Source organism: Vanellus vanellus, assembly GCF_965231255.1.
Source record: "Vanellus vanellus genome assembly, chromosome: 9".
In the NCBI taxonomy this organism is placed as follows: Eukaryota; Metazoa; Chordata; class Aves; order Charadriiformes; family Charadriidae; genus Vanellus; species Vanellus vanellus.
In genome coordinates, this window is record NC_138914.1 from 10,095,738 (window position 1) to 10,117,851 (window position 22,114).

General features: G+C 44.9%; 1 protein-coding gene across 2 annotated transcripts in view; it reads left to right on the forward strand.

Annotated features, from left to right (window-relative positions):
• The window catches only part of GRM7 (glutamate metabotropic receptor 7), a gene marked incomplete at both ends in the record, with an annotated part of 314,318 nt that overhangs the window by 198,147 nt on the left and 94,057 nt on the right, over window positions 1–22,114 (forward strand). For both annotated transcript variants that reach the window (XM_082487664.1, XM_082487663.1), the window contains 2 exons: window positions 12,858–13,058; window positions 19,217–19,356. In XM_082487664.1, coding sequence (XP_082343790.1) covers window positions 12,858–13,058; window positions 19,217–19,356 — 341 coding nt within the window. The remainder of the gene's footprint in view (window positions 1–12,857; window positions 13,059–19,216; window positions 19,357–22,114) is intronic.

Sequence of the window (22,114 nt, forward strand, 5' to 3'; positions counted from 1 at the left end):
AACTGAAATAACCGCATTATAGCTCGATGTTGTACCGAATGATGTGCCCTCACATCCTCCTTCCCTCTTCGACAAACTGAAGTAACTCGTGCATCGGAAAAAGCATTACCTTTGAATTATTATTGCTGGTGCGAGAGTCTTAACGTCCCACCGATGTGATAACATTATGAATGATCATCATCGTTATGTTAAGATGTGACGGGTGATTTGTCCCGCAGCGAGGTGCCAGGCTGCAGCCCGGCGCTTTCGGAGGGCGGCGGTGCGGGGGCGCGATGCGCGATGCGCTCGGCCGCCGACCCGGGACACCTGCGCCTCGCGGGGAGCAGCTCCGCGCGCCCGGCCGCGCTGCCGGTGGGGAAAGCGGCTCCCAGAAGGCAGCCACTGGGCAGCCGACCTTCTCCTGTCGCAGCCCTCCCAAATAGATCTATATGCACTACGTCGCTAAAACGTTTATATGCTAAAACGTCGCTTATGTTTATTTGAGCGTGAAAAGTTTTGGCTGATTCGGATGGATGAGACGTAGAATGAGAAAATGAAAATACATTTAGCCCACTCCGCTTGATTGCTCAATAAGATTAAATACAACATGTCGCTGTGATTAATAATGCCCTTTCTAGCGACTGATGTATTTCGGCGTGGTTCAGGGCGTGATCCAGCGCGGCTACATCATCCTGCTGCTGAGGACACCTGGATTGCTGTGCGGATAACTTCTGGGCCCTTTCGCAGCGGTGTGCGAAACGGCCCCGGCCCTCGCTTTGCCCCAGGAAAGAGAGGGACCAGTTCCTTACACAAAAGTGGTGGAACTTCAGCCTTCTGGGCTTGCCCAGGCCCTGGAGTTGCTGCCTCTGCCCTCGAGGGATGCTGCAGTTGGCTTCTGAGGACACTTCATCGATATAGGAAATCTAATGTAGCCACTGAAACAGCATAATGGGAGCAAGCTGTGGGTTTAGACAGTTCATGGTTTTATTTCTGGCTGCTTATGTTTAAGAATATTAGAGAGTTTCGCTTCAGTCACAACAAGCCACATCGAGTTGATGTAGGAATAATTTGAGAAAAAGTAGTTTGTGGTACCACACTTGATGGTAAAAATGTGCTTTTATAGGAAAGGATTAACAGAGGAAAACAACTGTCTTTGCAGAAGAGGATAGTACTGTAGTTGCCAACTGTGCCTCCCGAAGGGAGCCGTGCCGAGCGCTCTGCCCACGCCACGTCGCGTGCGGAGACGGGGTCTGGGCTTCCATGGTGAGCTCCGCTGAAGATATCTGCCGGTACAAAACCACATCGTACTAATATTGCCGGTGCCGTGAGGTTGAGGGAGTTAGAATTAACAGCTGATTATACATACGAGTTTTTTTCTGTAGATATTGTCAGGAACCAGGTTGTTCACAAGTTCCAAAGTGGTTATTGAAACCAAATACGCAGCGCTGAATATTTAACAGCATTGCACCGTAGCAGCTCCGTGCCTGCGGGTTGCGCCGCTAAGGGCACGCGTCGGCCCCGCGGGTGCGCCCCGTCCCAGCGGGAGCGTCCCCACCGCTGCTCACCCGCGGCGGAAGAGGCGTCACGGTGCAGAGATGCGGGCGCGTGAATCCACGGGGGCATCGGCGCTGCGCAGAGCGATCCGGCGCCGGTACCGACCCCCCGCCTCGGCGGTGACGCCGTCCGGAAGGGACGTCGCAACACTTGACTCTTTTCACTTATTAAACACAGCTTTTAGTTCAGGTAGCTTTACACTCAAGGAGACTTAATGAAGTGATATAAGGGTGATGTCACCTTGGATGTCATTTATCGGAATGTAGATTACTCGGAGAGCTTTTCTAATTATCTGCAAGTGTAATCAGTCTGAAGGTACAGCCCAGATGATGGCTCAGACAATGACTCGCTCTGAAGAAAACGCTGGGAGAAAGCTCCCTGCGAGACGAAGCGACACAAATTAAGCAGAAGGGTTTGTAAAAGAGGGACGGTTGTGTTTAGAATTCAAATTGGAACAAGAGAAAATGCCTCAAAGGGGCCCGGACTCACCTTCCCGGGCAGTGTGGCGGCAGGAGCACTCTCAGGACTCCGGATGCTCTCGGTGCGCTGAGGAGCGGCTCCCGCAGCCTTGTTGGGAGCAAACATGCCGCGCTAGCGGGGAGAGACCCCCGACACCCGCCCGTCCCGGGGCATCCCTGAGCCCTGGCCTTTGTCAGGTCCCCTGGAGGGCTGGAGGAAGAGGAGGGGGCATGGTGGGGGGTGATGCTGCGGGGGCGGGGGGGCTTGCCCCATCGGCAGGATTTTACTGGGAAAAGACGTGGTGGCTCAGAGAGACCAAATCCCCTTTAAGATGTAAGGAGCATCAATCGGGAAAGGCTGTTTCATCTGGAAATGTTATAAGGTAGGATTGAAAGGCAGTGAAGGACGGAGGTGTTTTGGGTAAAAATAATGAAATAATAATAAAAAAGGCAGTAATTTGAGTGTGTGTATATACACATGTACTCGCTTCTAGAGGTGGGGAGAGAATGCCCCGCGCTCTGATGTGCATCCGAAACGTGAGACTAGACCAGTGACCGTCCCGCCTTGCATCGCCGTGTGCTTTGGGTACAGCTGTTGTTTAGGGAAGGAAGAGAAGTTCAGAGTTCCATTTAGTACAGGAAAAAGTTAAAGTAGCAAAGGAATAGTTATCCTTTATGGTTAAATTTTACAATAAGGTTGTGCCATACGTCTGTCAGAATTCCCTGTACCTCCTTCTTGGGAGTTTACCCTTGGAAGGGGAAGAAGCAATAGAGAGTGCCGAGAGCTACGCTTGGTCGGGGTTTTCTCAAAACTAATGGTGCTTCTGGGAAAAATACCATGAATCCACGGTGCTGGAAGCCCAAGTCTGGATACCCGGGATTTGGCATGTCACCCCCAGTGTGGCACTCTTTTGTGTTCCGTGACCATGGAAAAGGAGGGCTGGGGGAAGACAGCCCAGATAATTTTGGCAAACCACTTAATTATCTGTGGTTTGGTTTAAAATGATACCAGTAGCTGGGATTCTTTTTTTTTGAGGATAAGGAAGCTAATAGCAATATCCTGTATTTTTTTCACCAGCAATCAAGACGGCTTGTACTATGAAGCCATATGTTAGGGAAGAAAAATAATGAGGGGAAAAAAAAAGGTTTACAAATAGCAGAGCCTGAGGATATGAGAAGATTATTTATAATTTGACTACAAAAAGTGATCTAGTGCATTAATAGATTAACAAAGTGCAATTTACTATGGAAAGAAAAATAGTTTTCAAAAGGCTATCAAAATTCCTCATCTCAGGAAAAAAAATAAATTGTCTGAGATGTTTCAAGCAACTTAATGGCAGGTGGCCAATATCTAAAGCATTTTTTTAAACAAATGCCAGGAGCCATGGTGCATGTGATTCACTTCTTATGCGAACAGCTTTATGGTATTCATTAGGATGAATATCTATTGGTCTTGAGGATGTCAGAAGACCTTAACTGTCCACAGAGCCGTATAAATCATGTCAGTCTAAATTTAGACTGATTCCCACTGACAGCGTTGAGGGCTGTGAGTGCAGAAGGTGCTCCATCTCCAGCACTGCTCAAGGTTCGGGGTGACGGGTTTGTAGGAACACTGCAAGGGCAACACCGGAGCTCCGTCGAAAGCTGCCCGGTGTTCACAGGCAGCGGCTGCTCCCCCTCTTCTCTGCACCCTCCCCCTGTTCTTGGTGAGGCGTGTGGGTATCACTGCATCTGGGTCCTACAGCAAATATCAAGAATTCCTTGGAATTTCAGAAAAAGCAGGTTTAGGAGGATCCAAACCATGCACAGTACAGTTTTCTTTTGTGCAAGAATCTGCAGCGTCTGTCCCTCGCTGCAGGTGTAGCTCAACGTGAGTGCACCTTGAAACGCCGTTCCAAGGCTACGCAGGGGCTGAGCAGTTCTGTCAGCTCCGTTCAGTTATCAGCCAATTTTCTCTGCATCAAGACGATTTTTTTTTTTTTTTTTCCTTCAGCTGTGCTTCATAAAGGTGGGGGAACCTTATTACCTCCGTGCCTGATAGAAAGACAAGTTGACTGCCTTGTACGCTCTATGGTTGAGCAGCTGAGACTCTGGAGGTCCAGGATTTGTTGTTTTCCCTCTTACTATTTTTTTTTTTTTTTTTAACAGAACAAGTTTAAAAAAGAAAGCAAGGGTGTCTTTGTGGGTTTTTTTTTCTTTTTTTTTTTTTTTCCAAATCTTGGCCAATGATATTAGATCTTTCTACCCAACCAAGCCCTTTTGTTAATGCCCGCTGTCATCATCTGTAAGAAGTGCTGCCTAGGCATTAGTCCTTAAGGGTAGTCTGGCCCTAAGCAGCGGTTAGTCGAGGTGCTGAAATACAAAAGTACTTGAAGTAAGGCTGGTTGTCATGGCTCCTGGATACAAATTGTAAAATAATTTGCTTTAGGTGAAATCCTCGGCTGGGCTCGCCTTTCCCAGCTGCCCGTGGACACAGCAGGATTTACATGCCTGCGACTCGGCGTGGATTTTCGCCCGGGATTTTGTGGTGTGTGATTGATGGCATAGGCGCGAGCAAAAAAGCTTTTGGTTAGCTCTTGTTACCGAGATTGCTCTGTGCATTTCCTCCTCCAGGCTCCGAGGTATGAAACGTGTGTTAATGCATGTGTGTGAAGGTATATAATATTTCAGTGCAGAAAGGATAAAGACTGAAATTTATCTTCTTTTGCTTGCCCTGCAAGCTACGAATAAGGTTAAAGGGCGGACCAGGATGGGAGGTTTAGCTTCTCAATTACATCCTGTGCTCTGATGTGGGTATAGAAGTGGTCTAGGTAGTTGTTTTCCTGCTTTGCTAACATGGCCTTCCTCTTCCCTCCTTCTTTCTCAGGACACCTATATAACGTTTCCTTGCTGCCGAGTGGCTGATCTGTATTTTTGTAACGTTTCTGTCGACAGCTTCTGCTTTTTCTTTTCTTTCTCATGGCGATTGTCTTTCAAGTTGTCTGTGATCTTGGTTCCAGGCTCCCTCTCAAAGCCGGGGGGGAATAATCCAAGACATGTCTCAATATGCTCTCCAATAAATTGCTTCTTACCAAGTCCAGCTCATTTTTGGGTGAAGACTGACTCCTGTGGGCCAACAGAGCTATAGCTGTAGAGCAGAGACACGAGGACTCAGGAGAGGATGGCTGGTTAGCCAATGTCTGACTTAAATTTGAAACCCAGGATTTCAGTTCTCTGTTCTTTTAAGAGGTTGCATTGCATCTTATTTTGGAAATACTTCAACGATCTTCAGTCTGCCTAAACACATCAATGCTAACACCCATGAGGAAGAAAAGTTGACTTTTCTTTCTAAAAAATGTGACATGCACAAGTTGAGGAGCAAACGAGCCATGTTATTATGCACTAGCTCGCAAGTTGACTGGCCATGTGCAACTCTTTCTAAACAAAATATTTTCCATATAATATCAAATAGTTCAAGTATGCATTATAGCTTGACGACCTCTATGCTTTCATTTCTGAAAGTGAATCTCATTTAACATCATAGTACTTGAAAATATATATACCTGAGATTCCTAAAAGAACCCTGCAGTGGTTGGTTCAACCAACATTTAACCAACCCTGCAGAGTTTATTCTTAAGGTAAACCAGTTTTATGGATTTCTAAACTCTGTTATCTTTCAGAAATACGTTTCTTAGAATCACTTATATTTGTAGATTGCCAAGGTGGTTTGCCAACAAAGCCCCGTGATTCAAATAATTGTCATCTTGCTATTTGCATACATATTCCTCTATTTGCAAATTTACCCAAGTGCTCAAATATAAAGATAGCTCCAGTTTAGGCCTTCTAATCTTTAAAAAGTTCTGCCTCTGTACGTTTGCGTGATCGCTGGCTTCCCTGGCAATTACTGCTACAGGAAGCTCTCTCCATTTGCACGTTAGCGACAGAAGTGTCCGTGCCGTCAGTGTCGGCCAGCCTGCCGCCCCTTTGTTTGTGACTGTAGTACTTCAGCGTTGGAACAGAAATGCGAGCTATTGCATATGTTTTAATAGGAACGTTGAACGCACAGAAAACCTCTCAGGTAAGAAAATTAGGTCAGTTTTCTAATCTCAAATCTGTTCTCTCAGATACACGTACACACCTGAGAACGGAAACTGTACGGTGGGTTGAATCAGTGTAATTGAGAAAAAAAATTAAAATCATTGTCTGACAATGTATGTACCTTCATAAAACTCATTGCATCGAGGCTTTCTGTAAGCTGCTGATTTATTGTTGTTATTATTATTATTATTCTCCTTATTATGGAATATTGATATTTCTGTTATTGGAATAACAAGTTTTCAGTAGGACTTTCTGCTGCACTGTGCTCCTTTTGGTTTTTGCTTTAATATTTATGAGCGAAGACCAGTTACAGTACAGGAATATTTTTTTTTTTTTTGTCCTCCCAGATGAAGAATATGTTGTAAGGCATTGTGAGAGCCTGGCTTCCAAAGTTTGCTTCGAGAATGTTGGCTGATGAGGCATAGTTAAAGCTGACTACATCTGCTTTCTGCTGGTTTTGGTGGTGTTACGCGAGTCTCTCAGTACAGCTGTGTCTCTGTCTCTATCTACTGTTGCAGATGTCTGACTGTGGGTCAAGTGTGTACCAACTTAAGAAAAAAAGCATTTCTACGTAAAAAAGGCTTCCCTGCTTGTTGCGGCATAGAACAATTGGCCCGATTTCCAAATTTGTTGTGCAGTATGAAGTTATCTCTCTCCGTCGGGGTGGCGAGCGGCTATAGAGCTACGCTGGCACTGGGGGTTGCAGAGGAGATCAGGGAGAGGTTTCTTTAGCCCTTAGAAGGAAGGCAGAACCGGCGTGCCCCAGCACCGGGGAGGGGGGTGCTCTGCCCTCCCTGGGCGCCGCGGCTGCCCCGGCTCTGCCGCCTCGCCGGAGCCTGCGGGGGATGACGGTTAGGTGGAAATTTTATCCCAGCACAGAAGGATGTTCTTGTGTGGTTCGCAGTAGAAACTTCAAAGTTCATCTGCTTTCCCCAAGAAAATCCATGGGGATTGGATTGATGGTCTTGAGATAAAGGCTTTTGTCTATAATGAGATCTTCTGAATTAGGACGGGCTGGATAGATGGCTGTAACTACATAGCTGTATTATTGGATCTTGTATTTCTTTGTAGAATGACAATACAGGGATTATATTGCAAAGAGGCCTGATTGTCATACTCGGCTTGTTTAAATTACAATATTTACTCTAGCATATTGTTGGTTTTTTCTCAAGCTCTACTACTCAGCTACTTAAAATTAAAGAGCTTATTTGGAGAAGCCCTCAGACGTTACACCTCCTGCGTGTACAGTAGTGTCTATACCGTCATTGAATATCCAGGGAGTAACAGCTCTGCTCTTATTTTGGAGAGCCCGGGACGTGTGTATTTGTCTACCGAAGATGGATCCATTTGTTTGGTGCTATTGCGCATGTTTCTGGAGTGCCATGAGCGCAGCTGCGCGGGCTGAGCTCTCGGCACGGTGTGTAGCGGGAGGAAGCTTCAGTGTCGTTACGAAACAGCATATATGGGCACTTACACAGTCATAGACTAATAATTGTAGCTGTTGCATCATGGATGTCTCTCTGCGCACAGGCATCAGGTTTCTAATAACGCTAAATATGCTGGAGATGGATGAAGAGTATATATTTTTCTGTCAGCACTTAACCAGCTGCTGAATCCTAACTTGTACAAATAATAGCTCCTTGTTTGATACTGTGAGCATTCTGCAATCTTTAAATTAAATCTCTTGTTAATGATGACTATCACCGGGTTCTCAGCAGTACTATTATGTAAGTTCCTTTGAAAATGTGTTTAATCCTTCAGAAACTGAACCGATGTCTGAATTCATCTAACGCAAGCACCAATGAAGTGGGATTTTGATGTCTGTCTGAATTATATGCCATAAAAATTGTCCTTGCAACACTATTTATACATCATAACGTATCCCCTGCATTATGTGATGATCGACGACGAGTCCAGAAAAATCAACTGCAGGAGGGATGTTAAGGAAATGTAATGTGAAAAACGATGCTGTCAAGCTCCTTTTCCATAGACGGAGGTGTTGAGCGTCACCTTTATGGAGATGCAAAAAGTGTGACCGGGAGTTCTTAAACATGCATTTCATTTCTGCGTCATCTGAAGGAGATTGTACAAGAGGACTTCTTTCGTTCTGTATTTTCTGTACTCTGGGTTTGGGCCTTTTTCTCCTCTCTTTGTTGCAGTATTTTTCTCTTGTGAAGATTTGCCTGAAGCGAGAGACCGAGCTGCTCAGTCTCTCAGGAATCATCATGATGAGCACTTGAGACTGTAGTAGGAAGTGAGGTTAAATTATTTGTCATCACCTTCAAATAGATCTTTTGGAAGCAAAAAATGCTCATGTCAATAAATTGCTTTTGTGTTTCATCCTTCTCCTGACATCCCAAGGTACTCCATTTCAAATCCACGGTACAAAAGTGCATTCTCTTGAAATCACTTTGCGTGCACGTGTCTCGGGTGTCAGCTACTTCATTGTTGAAGAAAATGATGTTATTGCACAGCTCCTGAAGATCCCCAAATTTGAAAAAAAAAAAAAAAAAAAAAAAGAAAAGGAAAAAAAAAAGGCAGCAACCTTTAAAGAGCAGGGGCATGTGAGAAGAACAGAAGATTTGCACGTCATGGTGCAAATGGGGTTTATCTTTACTTTCTGTCCTTTTTGGTGTCTCCTTACAGCCCAGAGGGTTGCATGGTTTCTTGATGCACCCAACACCCGAGTTCCTATGTCGGTTCTTTCTCTTGCAGTAAGCTTCGCCCCCCTGAGACCCCCACGATGTCCTGATGCGGCTGTGCTGGGGGTCCAGGACTACCCTTTGCCGGGGGCACACACAGCACCGGTCTCACTGCTTTTGTCTGTGAGAAGCTAATGGCTTCTGTGGGCTTCCTTCTCTTCCGGGAATAATTAATAACTGAATTTCTATATGCCCATCTATACAGAAGCCATTCCTGAAGCATGTGGTAAAACTTTCAGCTGGGCTTCTTCAGCTAAACTTAAGAGAGGGAAATATTTGCCACACAAAAGTTGAAGTTGGAATTAAAATTGTCGCCATCGCTTAGGTTTACCCCTGTCTGAAAATGAACTTGGGGCCTGATTGCTGCTCACTGGCTCGCTATGGTGGTAGCTTGATGTAAACTAAGAGGGAACGCTCTGTTCAGTCAGGCCCATTCATTCGGATTTTTTTTTTTATTTTTTATTTTTAGTGTTGAAGCCTGAAGACTATTTGGCATATGTAAAGTATGGCAATTGCTTTGCTGCTTCTCTGCTAGTTCAAATTTGGGCTAAACTTCTAATTGCAATAGTCTCTTTAAAAGGTAACTCAAGTCATGTTTCCACGAAGGCTAGCACACTCTTGTTCTAATGGTGTGAATTCATGCATGTTTTCGGGGGGAACGTGGGGGGGGGGGGGGGAGAGGAAGGGGTCACATTTGACCCCATTCCTGGTTTTTACACAAATTCTCGATGTTTAATACTCAGCTAAATGGCTGGTTTCAGTAGAGGAAAGCATTCTTGTCACTGGAAATTCTATTCAGTTTTTCAGATCTTTACTATTTTTGTAGTTGGACACCACCAACATCGCTCTTGGGTTTCTTAAGTGGGTTTTGCTCAGGTTCCCTTCACAGATATCTTCACTGCTAAAATTTTCCTTTCTGCTGTGCATTTGGCCAGCCGTGCTTCTGGAACTTAACATGCCTCATCAGTATTGTTTGTGTGCAGCATTTCAATCCCAGCCTCACTTCCCTTGGCATGCATTCTGTTGCATTGCTAATTTGGTTATGTAGCTGAGCTGAAACCACTTAAAAGCATTTTCCTTGTCAGGGCCTGGAAATGTAATAAGGTCTGTAATCAACGAGAGGGGAGTGAAATAATGAAAAGGACAGAACGTGGATCTTCACGGCCTGGAAGCTCTCTTACCCTCCTGAATTATTTTCAGGATTTCAATGTTTCCAGTGTAGTTGAGATTTAAAATTGAGTGGCTTTTGTAGAGGGTATCTCAAACATAATTCGTAGGGTGAGTGGATCAGACGTCAATGGTGCAGGTTGGGAGAGAAATTAGGGAGAGAAACAAAAAAGGGGGGAAGCGTAGATAATTAAATGTGCTTATATACGGGGATTATGTCTTTCTAGCAAATCACTTGCGGACATATCTAGATATTCTTTGTGCTTTTAGAATTTCTGTAATAAATAAATCAGATATTTATTTAAATATATTATATTTAGTAATTATACTTTAAATATACATTTAATATTTAAATATTCATATGTAATACATGCATTTACTGAGAGAGCATGATCACGGAATCACAGAATTGTCAGAGTTGGGAGGGACCTCTAGAGATCATCTAGTCCCACTCCCCTGCCAAAGCAGGATTGCCCAGAGCACATTACTCAGGACTGCATCCAGGCGGGTCTTGAAAATCTCCAGGGAAGGGGACTCCACAACCTCCCTGGGCAGCCTGTGCCAGTGCTCTGTCACCCTCACTGTAAAGAAGTGTTTCCGTGTATTTGAACGGAACTTCCTGTGTTCTAACTTGTGCCCATTACCCCTCGTCCTGTCACTGGGAACCATTGAAAAGAGCCTGGCTCCATCCTCCCTCAACCCACCCTTTAGATACTTGTACGCCATAATAAGGTCTCCCCTCAGCCTTCTCTTCTCCAGGCTAAAGAGTCCCAGCTCTCTCAGCCTTTCCTCATAAGGGAGATGCTCCAAGCCCTGATGTATATGTATTTATAGAAAGAGCTGCCAGCACCAGGACTGTGTAGCCTTTCTAGATGAAGCCACCTTGAGGGTGGGAGAAGGGGTGAGATGTATGAGCAGAATTTATTGCAAACTGTCTGGATCTCTTTGCCGAGCGTGACTTGCAGGAGGGGGCTGCAGCTCCACGGTGCCTTTCTTTTCCGAGCCAAAAAAAACCATGGCTGGCTAGAGAATGGGTCGGCCTGGTAGACAGTACCCCAAGGGAAGTCAGGATGGAGAAGACCTGGGGCGCTGCATGACGGTGGTGTTCTGCACACCTGGCGCTGCCCTGGAGGGAGGAGGCTCGGGGCAGGTTGGGGCGAGAGGGGCTGGTGCTGGTGCCGGTGGAGCTGACGTTCGTTAGCGCAGGAAGGAGAGATACAAACATGTTAGATGAGCAGCAACAGGGAAATGGGCTTCTGGCCTCCGTTAGAAATCATTAGTTCTCACAGTCATTAACAATTTGATTTCCTTTCCTTATTGGTATCAACCAGCTGATTTAAATTCACTCATCCCTGTTTCTAATTAAGGGCGTTAACAAAGGAATTTTCCCCACTTGTGTCCTCCAAGTGAGCATTTCCTTTGATTGAAGGGCTCTAAAACGTGCGAGAGGACTGCGGGGGCTGGTTTCTCAGAGCTCCTGGCAGGACCCAGACCCGCAGGTACTGCAGGAAGGTGGTCAGGGCTGATGTGAGGTTAGAAAGAAGTGTGATGCTGCAGGTGGAACAAGTGGGACGTGGCATTGCCACCCTTGGAAAATAATAGATTGCACTTCTGCTGCTTTCATCGATGCAGCTCGGAACACTTCACAAGCAGTAATTACATTTCGTGAAACCCTGGTGAGATAGGTAAGTATAATCACACATTTTGCAGCTGGACAGATTGAATCACGTTGGTGTGACTTAGCCAAAGTAAAACAAGAAGTTAGTGGACAATTTCAGAAAGAAAAATAATCAAAGATTCCCGATTCTTCACCTGCTGGGCTTTGCTTTAAGCTCTGAAAATACTGTTTGGTTTCCTGCTTAATCGCAGAGGCAACCAGTTATCAGTTCCCGGAACAGTCAAAGCAGGAACGCCACCCGATTGCCTGGGTTTACGGTCACGTCACCAGGTTTCATATGCATCTCGAGTCTGCGGGGGAGGGAATGGTTCAGGCATGAGCCTACCACAAAAATTATTTAGATTCACCTGCTTTGTCACTGCTATTGAGTTCTTTTGACTTTTTGATGCTTCAGTTTCCGTGTTTCAATTTTCCACGTGCAAGGTGCCTCCCTTCTCTCAGAGTTTCGGTGCCGTGGCCTGCAGGGTGGGAGCCTCTCTGAGGCAGAGGGTTTCTCGTTCCTAACACGCCGGTGCTGCGGCGGTCAAGGAATGGCTTTCAAGCCACTGCTTTACCCCTGTTGCCGTTGGGATGACATTAAGTGTTTGGATTCCTTAAGTTCTCAGTATTAAGTATCAGTTCTTAAGTATTTTAAAGGCAATCGGTGGATGCTGAAGGACATTTCGGTCTCTGCAGGTCTGGGAGAGGGGAGTGAGTAGTTAATGCAAACATTCTGAGCGTCCTGAGGTGGCGTTAATAGTGGGCGTCTTCACTCCCTTCTCTGGAGCACCCCTTCGGTTGTGTCTGAAGTGATCCTTTCTTCCCTCAGCCTGGCTCCATCTTTCAATTAGAGACTGGGATTTGCAACGGAACAAAACATCAGGCTTTAAAATACCAGCTGTGCTCTCTTTTAAATGCTTTCTTCTTTCAAAGACATACTTTGGGAGCAGACGGAGTCTGGTGTTTTCTCCCTCTGAGATGGTCCCTGTAGGTTAGAGTTTCGAGTTTGCGATTGTGGTAGGATTTGTCTCTTTGGATTATGGTAGAATAACTTGCAAGAAGAAGTGTTGATGATTCTACTATCAAGAAAGAGGGTTTGTTTTTGTTTTAATTAGTAATACCATAGCTCAAAATGTTTTATTGTATTGACTAAAACATGCAGTTCTTTAAATGCGCTCCAAGAGGATTCGTTTGAAAATACTGTTCCTTACTGTTCTTCTCTCTGTGTGTGTGTGTATGTGTGTGTTTGTTTTTAACGTGCAGGACAGGAGCGAATTGGCAAAGACTCCCACTACGAGCAGGAGGGGAAGGTCCAGTTTGTGATCGATGCTGTGTACGCCATGGCCCACGCGCTCCACCACATGAACAAGGACCTCTGTGCCGACTACGCGGGGGTCTGCCCCGAGATGGAGCACGCGGGAGGCAAAAAGCTGCTCAAGTACATACGCAGCGTTAACTTCAACGGTGAGCTGACTGTATTGACCCATGTGACTTTTCCATTTAATTTCACTTTATATATTTTTTCATTCAATGCGGATCAAGAGTAGTTTATTGTTTTGCTAGAGCTGGTGGCATAAGGCCATGTTTATTTAGCATTGATTTGAAAACATCATGTTTTAACCAAGGCAAATAGCCTACTACAGTCCAAAGACAGAAATTGCTGCTGCGATTTTAGGATACCTTCCAGAAGACTGATTTCCTTTGGGAGAAATAGCCTAAGCTTGTCTCTGACCAAATATGCCCGTTGAAATCCCAGAAGTTTGTTAGCATAACACATCATTTTTCCTCTTTATTTATATGGCTTCCTTGGCAAATCTTGGCAAAACTTGGCAAAATCTAACTGGATGAAATTTCGGGTACCCAGAACCCAGCTTAGGTACATGCTCACGAGAAGGGAGAGGACACCTGAAGGGTCAGGTCCGCTTGCAGAGCCAGAACTATGTAATTAAACAGAGTAGTTACACCAACCTTCATTCCTCTAGTGACACTTCAGAGGAGACAAATCATCCTGAGGACGTGGATGGGGGAACTTTATCTCTTTGTCTGCTTACCCTTTATCCACCGATGCTGCCCAGGCGTGGTGGCGATGGTTGCCGTACCAACCCCTCCGTTCCATACAGTACAACGGGCTTTCCTGTATTTTTCTCTGCGTTGCAGTGTATGAATATCAGCAAAATTTCCTTGCCCCGTATGTTTTGCTGTAATTTTATTAGTTTCATTAACAAACGTTCACCTGCAACCAGCCCGGAGGCACCAGAGCAGATCGCTTACAGCAGCTAACGTTGCAGCAACCTAATGTCGTTTCCCCTTCATAAACCTCGCTAATGTACTTACCGGGAGGTCTCACTGCTCTGCCCTAGCTCTGTACAAGACAGAGATCTCCGATTTAACCAGGAGCCAAAAGTTATACCTCCAAATCCATACTTAAAACAGATTTAGGGAAGTACTGAAAAAATATGCTTTGAAACGGTCGAGGCAGCCCAGGAAGAGGGGTTGGCACAAACATCATATCCTCACTGGGCAGCACGGGGCGGCGTTCCCTGCTGCGATCTACCAATAAACATTTTTATTAATAAACTTAACAAAACCCACACATCGTCAATAGGACCTGAGAGATTTAAAGGTAGGAACACAGATGGTATTTCATTGTCAAGCTTGGACATTTGTGCCGAGTATATTTTTCCTTCCTGTATAAATCATCCTATAAACAGCAAGGTGAACATGAGGAGATTTTAATTTCTTTCCTTGAAAGTACGTGGCATTAACTACATCCAGGAGCAAATTTTGAGATGAATGATCTGAGGAGATCTGGATGTGGAGAGTTCTACTTTCCTCATTTTGGAAGGTTAATTAGAAAGGACAAAGCCGGTGTAGAAGCAGTAGAGCGTTCATGTAGAGTATTGCACTTGGGCCATTTTGGTACTGAAAAGCAGCTCACATGTGGCCATCTCTAGGCAGTTCTTGCATATGAAGATGCTGAACAGTCATCTAACCATTTTAATAGAGGGGAGAAATCATTTCTGAGAAATTGGGTGTCCAGCTAATGTTGCCTACTGTCCAGCTCCAAGAACTGGTTTGCACCAACTTCAGTTTCCTTATTTGTGTTTCCTCGGTCAGGCTTTTAAAAGATGAGGTTTTCTCCTCCATTTGTGATAGATTTACATGGCCATATGGTGTTTTTCTTTGCTTGTATACATGGAACTCATGCCCAGCACAGGGACTTAAGTAGTGGTTTGCTTTGTAGCATGGAAAGGAGAATGGTGGCAAAACTGAGACAGCTCTAAACCTTTTTAATTTCTCTTGGCTACCTGGCTGTAGGCATTTTCCTTGGGAAAAGAACCAATTCCTTTTAAGGTTCATTATCCAGGGGCAGAGTTTAGCTTTTTCTTGTCATATTCATGGTACATAACTGCACACGTGTTTGTGTGCCCAGGCTCCGTGTCCAGCTGTGACCCTCCTGGGTTTCATTCCTGGGGCTATGGAAAGATGCTCTGAAGCCAGTTTCTTCTCATATTCTAGAAAAGTAAATTCCCAGAATTTCTGTGGATTGGTTCAGTCTTCCCAGAGGTGCAGGATAAACAACATTCATCAACTCACCGAACGGACGAGGCCAGCCTGGAGAATGCAGAGGGATGAGGGAATGGAAGAAGCAATGAGAGAGGCTGTACTGGTCTGGGTGGTGTGTTCCTCTGGATAAAGCCTGGGAGCTCCTGGGACACAGGTGCTGGTGCCCACATGTTCCTCACCCATCGTGTCGTGGTGAGGAGGGCAAAGACAGAGGAATGCGCTGCTGGGCTTGTGTCAGCTGTCTGGTTTTAGCCTTGATCTTAACCAGCCCTTCCCTGGGCCACCGGCGCAGCCGTGCAACTCCATCTCATGAAGATTAGGACTTAGAAAGCAATATTTAGTCTATGCTTAAAAGACTGTTCTCCCAGTCCTCCACCCAAATTTGTAGTAAAACCAGAAAGTAGAGCAGTGGGAGTGCTTTGTCCAAACTGTTTGCCAGAGAGAAAAAACGTAGCCCATTTTCAAGCATCCTGAGCCCATGAGCTTGAGATCCTCTTTGCATGTAATAGATCTCCTTGTGACTGTGCAGTTGAAATCATCCTATCTGTACCTGATTTCGGAGTCTTTTCTTCCTTGCAAAGGTAATGACACTCATGCAGAAAGAGCTCAAGCAACACTTTAATGAAGAGAGACTGGATTTGTACTAGGAGCTCAGGATGAATTTTGATATCGGCACACTACCTTGAGAAAAAGGCCCAAACCAGGGAAAACTTACAACATCAAGTGCTCGTGCAGTGAGATCCTGAAAATCTCAAAGTGCACAGTGGATGTATTTTTGCCAGTGAAAAAACTAAAGATTCTGTTTGTACGAGCCCTTCAGGCCCTCAAACTGCAGAAAACATGAACTGAATAATAAAGAAACACCTAAGCTAGTTACACCTGTCGAGCTCCCTGTCCTCCTATTTATTCATTTCTCATCTTGTGGTGATTAAGAGATCAAAATCCTACAAATTCAGTCAGATCCTGTCTTTTTTTGAGTGCATCCTGCAGATGAAAGGGTGTCATGTACTCTGTGCCTGTGTAGTGAGAAGGCAGCTTAACTGTTGGGAAAATGCTTAAATTGTCATAGCCTCTCAGTGAGCGAGAAGCTGCAGTCTCGAGGCTGATCCTCAGTTTCTGAAGCGGTTGCTGTGGCTGGGCAAAATTCTTGTAAATCTTAATAGAAGGAAAATAAATCCTAAATGATCAAAAAAACAACTAAACGACTATGTTTTAATAATTCGAAGATCAAGAAGTCAAATAACAAATAGGATCATTTTTGAAAATACTGTTTCTTCTCTGCGATGACGTTTTCATACATTACTTTTTATTATTTTCATAAGTGCACAAAGGAACTTGAATTGCAAGCGGAGACTGAAATGCTGTAGCAATTTGAAACAGAGCTGATGGGTCCCCACAGACCGACGGTACAAAAAGATCACCGAAGCACGCAGCAGAGCCCGCACAAAGGTTAAAGAAGAGTTGCACTTACGAAGCAGATCCTTGGCCGGGAGTCCAATTACTCCAACTTCAAAGCCGGGAAACGGGTTGCTTCTGCTTGACTTGTGACCCGAGATTATCAGTTCTTTGAGTTTCTATAGATATTCGTCTTCCCTACAAATCCCAGATTTTTCACAGCTTTTTTCTGTATAATTTTAGCGCAGAAATGGTGATGTACCTGAGAATAGCAACAGGTGATTGCTCCTGACTATCAAGTGTCCATATCCATGCGCGAGGTTGATGTCCCAAGGGACTGTGCCTTTAGGGGCCTCTGGAGGTGACCCAGCAGACAATGCTGTACGGTGCCGTGTTGCTGTGGAGCCCGCAGCCCTTTAGCCTCCAAGCGCGTCCACTGAACTTAAGGATTATTTTAAATGTCAATGTTTAAAAGCTGTCCGCATGCAGCTATGCATAGCAGCAATTAGCATAAACCTACAAAAAGTTTTCTTGCTCCTGCAAAACACAGAAACGGCGCATTTTGAAGTGACTGTTCCTGATACATTCTCGCTCTAGGGCCGTTTAGGTCCATAACAGCACCTGTCCTTCACGCTGGCCTTCTGCTTATCAACCTTGTTGTCCACTGCCTGTCCCTCGGGCAGGGCACGGGGTCCTGCTAGCACCGTCTGCAGGCAGGTGGGTGACCTGCTCGGGGTGCCCGGCGGGGGATGGAGAGACTTGGCTTTACCCCGTGCAGCACGGTGGGGTGGCCATGGCTTCGCCAGGAGGGTTCTGGGTGACCTTCCCTTCCTGATGGCCCATGAAGGTGACCACAGACATGCTCTCGTCTGCTTCCCCTCAGCCTGCAGAAGACTTTGAGGCAGCAGAGTTTGCCTTGGTACTGTTGATGTTGGCATGGCCATGACGGTGCTGTCCGCTCTCGGTCTGCCTCCTGACGTGCAGACATGGATTCTTCATCATGTCCATGCTGAGGTTTTGTCAGGATATGGGGAATCCATGAATGTCTAGGTTGCGTTTTGGGAGCCTCACTTGGGCTTCTACCCTTTGAATTGTACTTTTTTGTCAGCTCTGACAAAAACAAGTTTAACTAATAATATACAGCCTTTTAAGAGTCATGATTAGCTAAATCCCATTTACCATTTGTGCTGACTTTCCAAAGGAGCCTAGGAATTACAGCCATTTCTTCTTATTCACTTTAAGTGTTTTCTCTGTAAGTGTATTCTGGCTACATTAATCTGTGATGACAATTAAATATCTGCCTGGTGCTCATAAGGAATCAGTGAGGGGAGATTTCAGTGGAAGATTTTCTGTACCAGTCTTTGAACTGAATCTGTATCTGATCTCGGAGGATTGTAGGATAGACAGGAAACAATTTACCAGGGCTCCAATGGAAACTATGCTAATTCACTCCTTCAAATCTTTTTTCACTCACTGGAATTCAATGAAGAATGGGAATCATGAAGAAAACCATAATCTTAAAGTTCAGTGCTACAACAGGAGAGATTTTTCATTGCTTTAGGGAAAAAAAAGTTGCGCAGGAGGAGGAAGCTTTGAATATAGATATGCTGGAGTATTGTCATAATCTTCAATCTTGACACAATATTACTCTGCCGTACCGAAACCTATTTTAATATGTCTTGAAATAAATGTCACCCTTGAAGTTTTTTTGCCTAGAGATCTGAGGAAATGCAACTCTGCTTTGAATTCCCATCTAAGAAAGGGTTCACATCTAATGCCACGGTAATTAAAATGCAGATGTTCTGGTGAGAACTCGCCTGAGGGTTGGGGATCTCTCTGTCCCCTCCCTCAGCTATCGGTGCATCTCCAGGATGGAGGCTGGCGCTGCTCGGCCCCAGCCGCAAAGGAGGGGTCGCGGGCGCATCCCTGCCTCATTGCTTGCCCTGCCCTCCTTTACCCATGTTCGTCACCTTAGTATATGGCAAATAAAGTCCATTCAGGCTCCTGATCCTGAACGGTTCCTGACTGAGGTACTTTTCAGCCTGTGTCAGTGTCATAGAATCTAAATAAGGGAGTACACAAGGAACAGTCTTCCTATAGCTTAGTCTGTTCTTTTCCATCCCGACTGCATGCTGATTACGGGAATAAGAACATATTGTGGAGGAGGAAGCTATTTCTGGATGCTAGTCAAGATTCACTAGACCTGGGCTGACTTCTGACAGCAGTATCTCTCAGAAGCAGATGGAACATTTTCTGGGGGAAAAAAAAATCATTTAGAGGCTCCATTCACAGGAGTGATTTTCACTAAAGAACTCCCTGAGGAAAGGGAGATGGGAGGGAGGCTGGAGGGCAGGCAGAAAAGCCTTCTGATATTTCTTGCTTTGTGCAAAGCTAGAGCAAAGTGAGGCTGATCTAGTTTTGCTTCGTTTTATTTTTAGTCAGTGGGTTTGGGCAGTGATAATTAATTACTGGAAGAGGGCTGGGATTGTACCACTGTGTCCTGAAGTATCTGTTTTATGTGGCGGGGGTGATAGATGACCTTTGCCTGAAATGCGTTGGCAGTCCAAAAGCTCTCAACCGTGACTAAATAAAATAGATACTGTAAAGATTTGGCTTTTGTTGGTTGTTTGGTTGGATTTTGTCTTGTTTTCTTCCCCCAGGCAGTGCTGGCACTCCAGTGATGTTCAACAAAAATGGTGATGCACCGGGACGCTACGACATCTTCCAGTACCACACTACCAACACCAGCACCCCGGGCTACCGCCTCATCGGCCAGTGGACAGATGACCTCCAGCTCAACGTGAGTCTGTTTTATTATTTGTTTGCGCTCTTTTGTCAGGTATAGTCACTAAACCTTTTTTTTTCATCCTGCAGAAATTAACAGGGATCTTTACCATTTCTTTGCAGCTACATAATGCAGCTATTTTTTTTTCCATGTTATCTTCTTTTACTCTGTCCTGCAACCTTTCCCCTGTACCCTGAGTACCAAAGCTCCTCAGACTAATAGAGACGTTAGGTGATCATGCAAATTTTATTCCTTTTGTGTGTCTGAAGTCCCTCGTTGCCAACTGGGAAAATGAAACAGTAACGCATTGTGGTTTGAAACCAATGGGCTTTCATTTGCAGATGCTTTTCAGTTTTTCTAGTTATATTCCTCAGTTTTTCTAGTTTTAGCAAAGCTGAAACTAAATGGTTTTTTGAGTGACTCATTTTTCCGTCGTTACTTTTAAGCACGTAGCAAAGATATCCATATGAATGAGATGGCCTTTTTGTAATGACGCCTAAAGAAAAACAAGCACGTAAGAGCAGGTGATCAAAGACCCCCAAGATACTTTGATGTTTCCTAGATGAAAAAAACATGACTGGTGGCTGAGAAAGCTGGAGACTCTTGTGTCACCTTTGTCCATACAAGGATGGTCGGTGACATGTCTCTGGAGATCTGGGTCAAGGCTTCCCACTTGACTTTGCACAAGTTGGTTGAGCCTCAAATACATGCAGAAATAGGGCTGGTTGAACCTTACAGTTATTTGACTCCTTGTGGATTGTTATTAAAGCACAAAGACAGCGTTTGCTGTTCAGTTTGACTGCTCTTCAGCAGCAGAGCCTGAATAAAATCGAGGTATTCCTGAAGTGAAATGCCAGTTGCTACAAAAGGGTTTTCTTCTCTGGGTCAAAGTTCCCCCCTGAGGTTATACCATCTCTCTCTCCTCACGTCGTCCATCCTTGGTGTGGTATGGCTCCTTCCCTGCCTCTGCAGCCGCATTTCCTCGGAGAATAGCACGCAGGGTGAAAGGGAGAGCACGGTCCGGTCCTGACACACACTCCGGAGCGGGCCAGGACGTACCTGGCACACAGCGTGTGGTCACAGCAACTGTGGCGTGTGCCTGAGGTCTCTGCGCGGGGACGTGGCATACCGCTTGCTGCGCTTGGGGGACGAGACCCGGTAACGGCAGGGAGATCCGAGCCGCCCTTCCACCTCCGCGGCTTGGCAGCTGGGATGCAAGCCATGGGCTACCGAGGTAGATCAAAACTCCATCATTTGGAGCGTAACCGAGCGCAGGACCCTTTCTCTTTCTGTTTATGGGGATTACCAAGGGGCCAGTCTTTGAGACTGACCACAATATTTTGCTCTTCTTGAATTTTGGCTCATTTTGGTTTGCTGCGCGCTCTTCCAGTGTTTTTCAGCTTTTGATGTTCTATTTAAGGAAAACTATATTAACTTGCAATTTACAGTTCTTTTAGCAAAAATATTAATATTTTATTAAGTAAATTCTTCTTTATATAAACTACACATCCTGATTCATTAAAATTTAAAGCTAAATTAATGGAGCTTGATTTCTATTCCTGTTGTTGTGTTAAATGTTTCCATAAAAAGCACGCTTTCCTCACCCTCATATCCTCACGGCTACAGGGTTCTACCAGTAGTTGAGATTTGCTCAGTAACTTCCTTTCTCACTTATGGGTCCTAGTTTTTCACACAGGATGAGCATTGCTGTGATAGTTCCTGTTTGTTTTTTCTTACAATAATAAAGAAAATTGTGGAGCTTAGAGAAGTCAAGGATACTCTAAAATAACCAACCAAAATAGTAGCTGCTATTTAATACATCCCAGGGAAGACTGCCCAACGCCACAATTTGTCTTCAGTAATTATTGTGAAGATAACGCTTCAGGATATATTTCCCCAATTCTTACTTCTTTAATACCAACACGAGAGTGGAAACAAAAGAAAGGATGTTTGGTGAGAGTGCTGCTTTTAATTTAGAAAATGCTGAAGTGATGCTTTGTTTTCCGAGAGACTTGTCATGTTGGGCAGTCTGGTTTAGTTCTGTGTGTCTGAATTTCCTCAGTTACAAAAGAGAAAAGTGGTTCTGCCCTATTATGCGGGCCTTAGTGGTAAGGAAACTCCAGATCTCAAAGGCGGTAGGTAAATAAGTGCCGAAGACCATCACAGGTGAGTAAATATTTTCTTCTTTATTATTGTCAAAGAAGAAGCAAGAACACTTTGCCATTCTGTTTCCCTGGAAGTAGCGCTACTGTTCAGTCTGTCATCAGTCTAATCTACGATGGTGTCTGTCACCTTCCCATTCCCACAGTATTTTGAGTGAGAGGCAGAAATAGGGGAGCAGAGGGCTGATTAATCGTGATAGCTGTACTGCAATTTGTCATGTAAAATTACAGAATAACTTCTTTTTCCGTTCCTCTTTCTATTGCATAAGACAGTAGATAGACTGTAGAGATCTTTAACAACCTATTTGTAAGTCTTAAAATATGCTCCATCTAGTTTGTTTTCATTTTGTCGTCATGAGTTGATAAACCTGGTTTTACAAAATGCCTGCGGCTGCCTGTATATTTCTTTCAGTCCTGAGTGCTTCTCCACATCTTTGTATCACCTTTGCTTTTTTATGTCTGGCAGAAACGTTCCGTGGAGGCATAATCCTGCTCCCTACGCGCGCGGGAGCCAGACTGCTCTCCCTTTCCCAAGTTTGTACGTGCAGTGTCTCCTCTGAGCGCAGGTGACTCACCCGGGATTTACATTTATGTATCTGAGGTCAGACTTT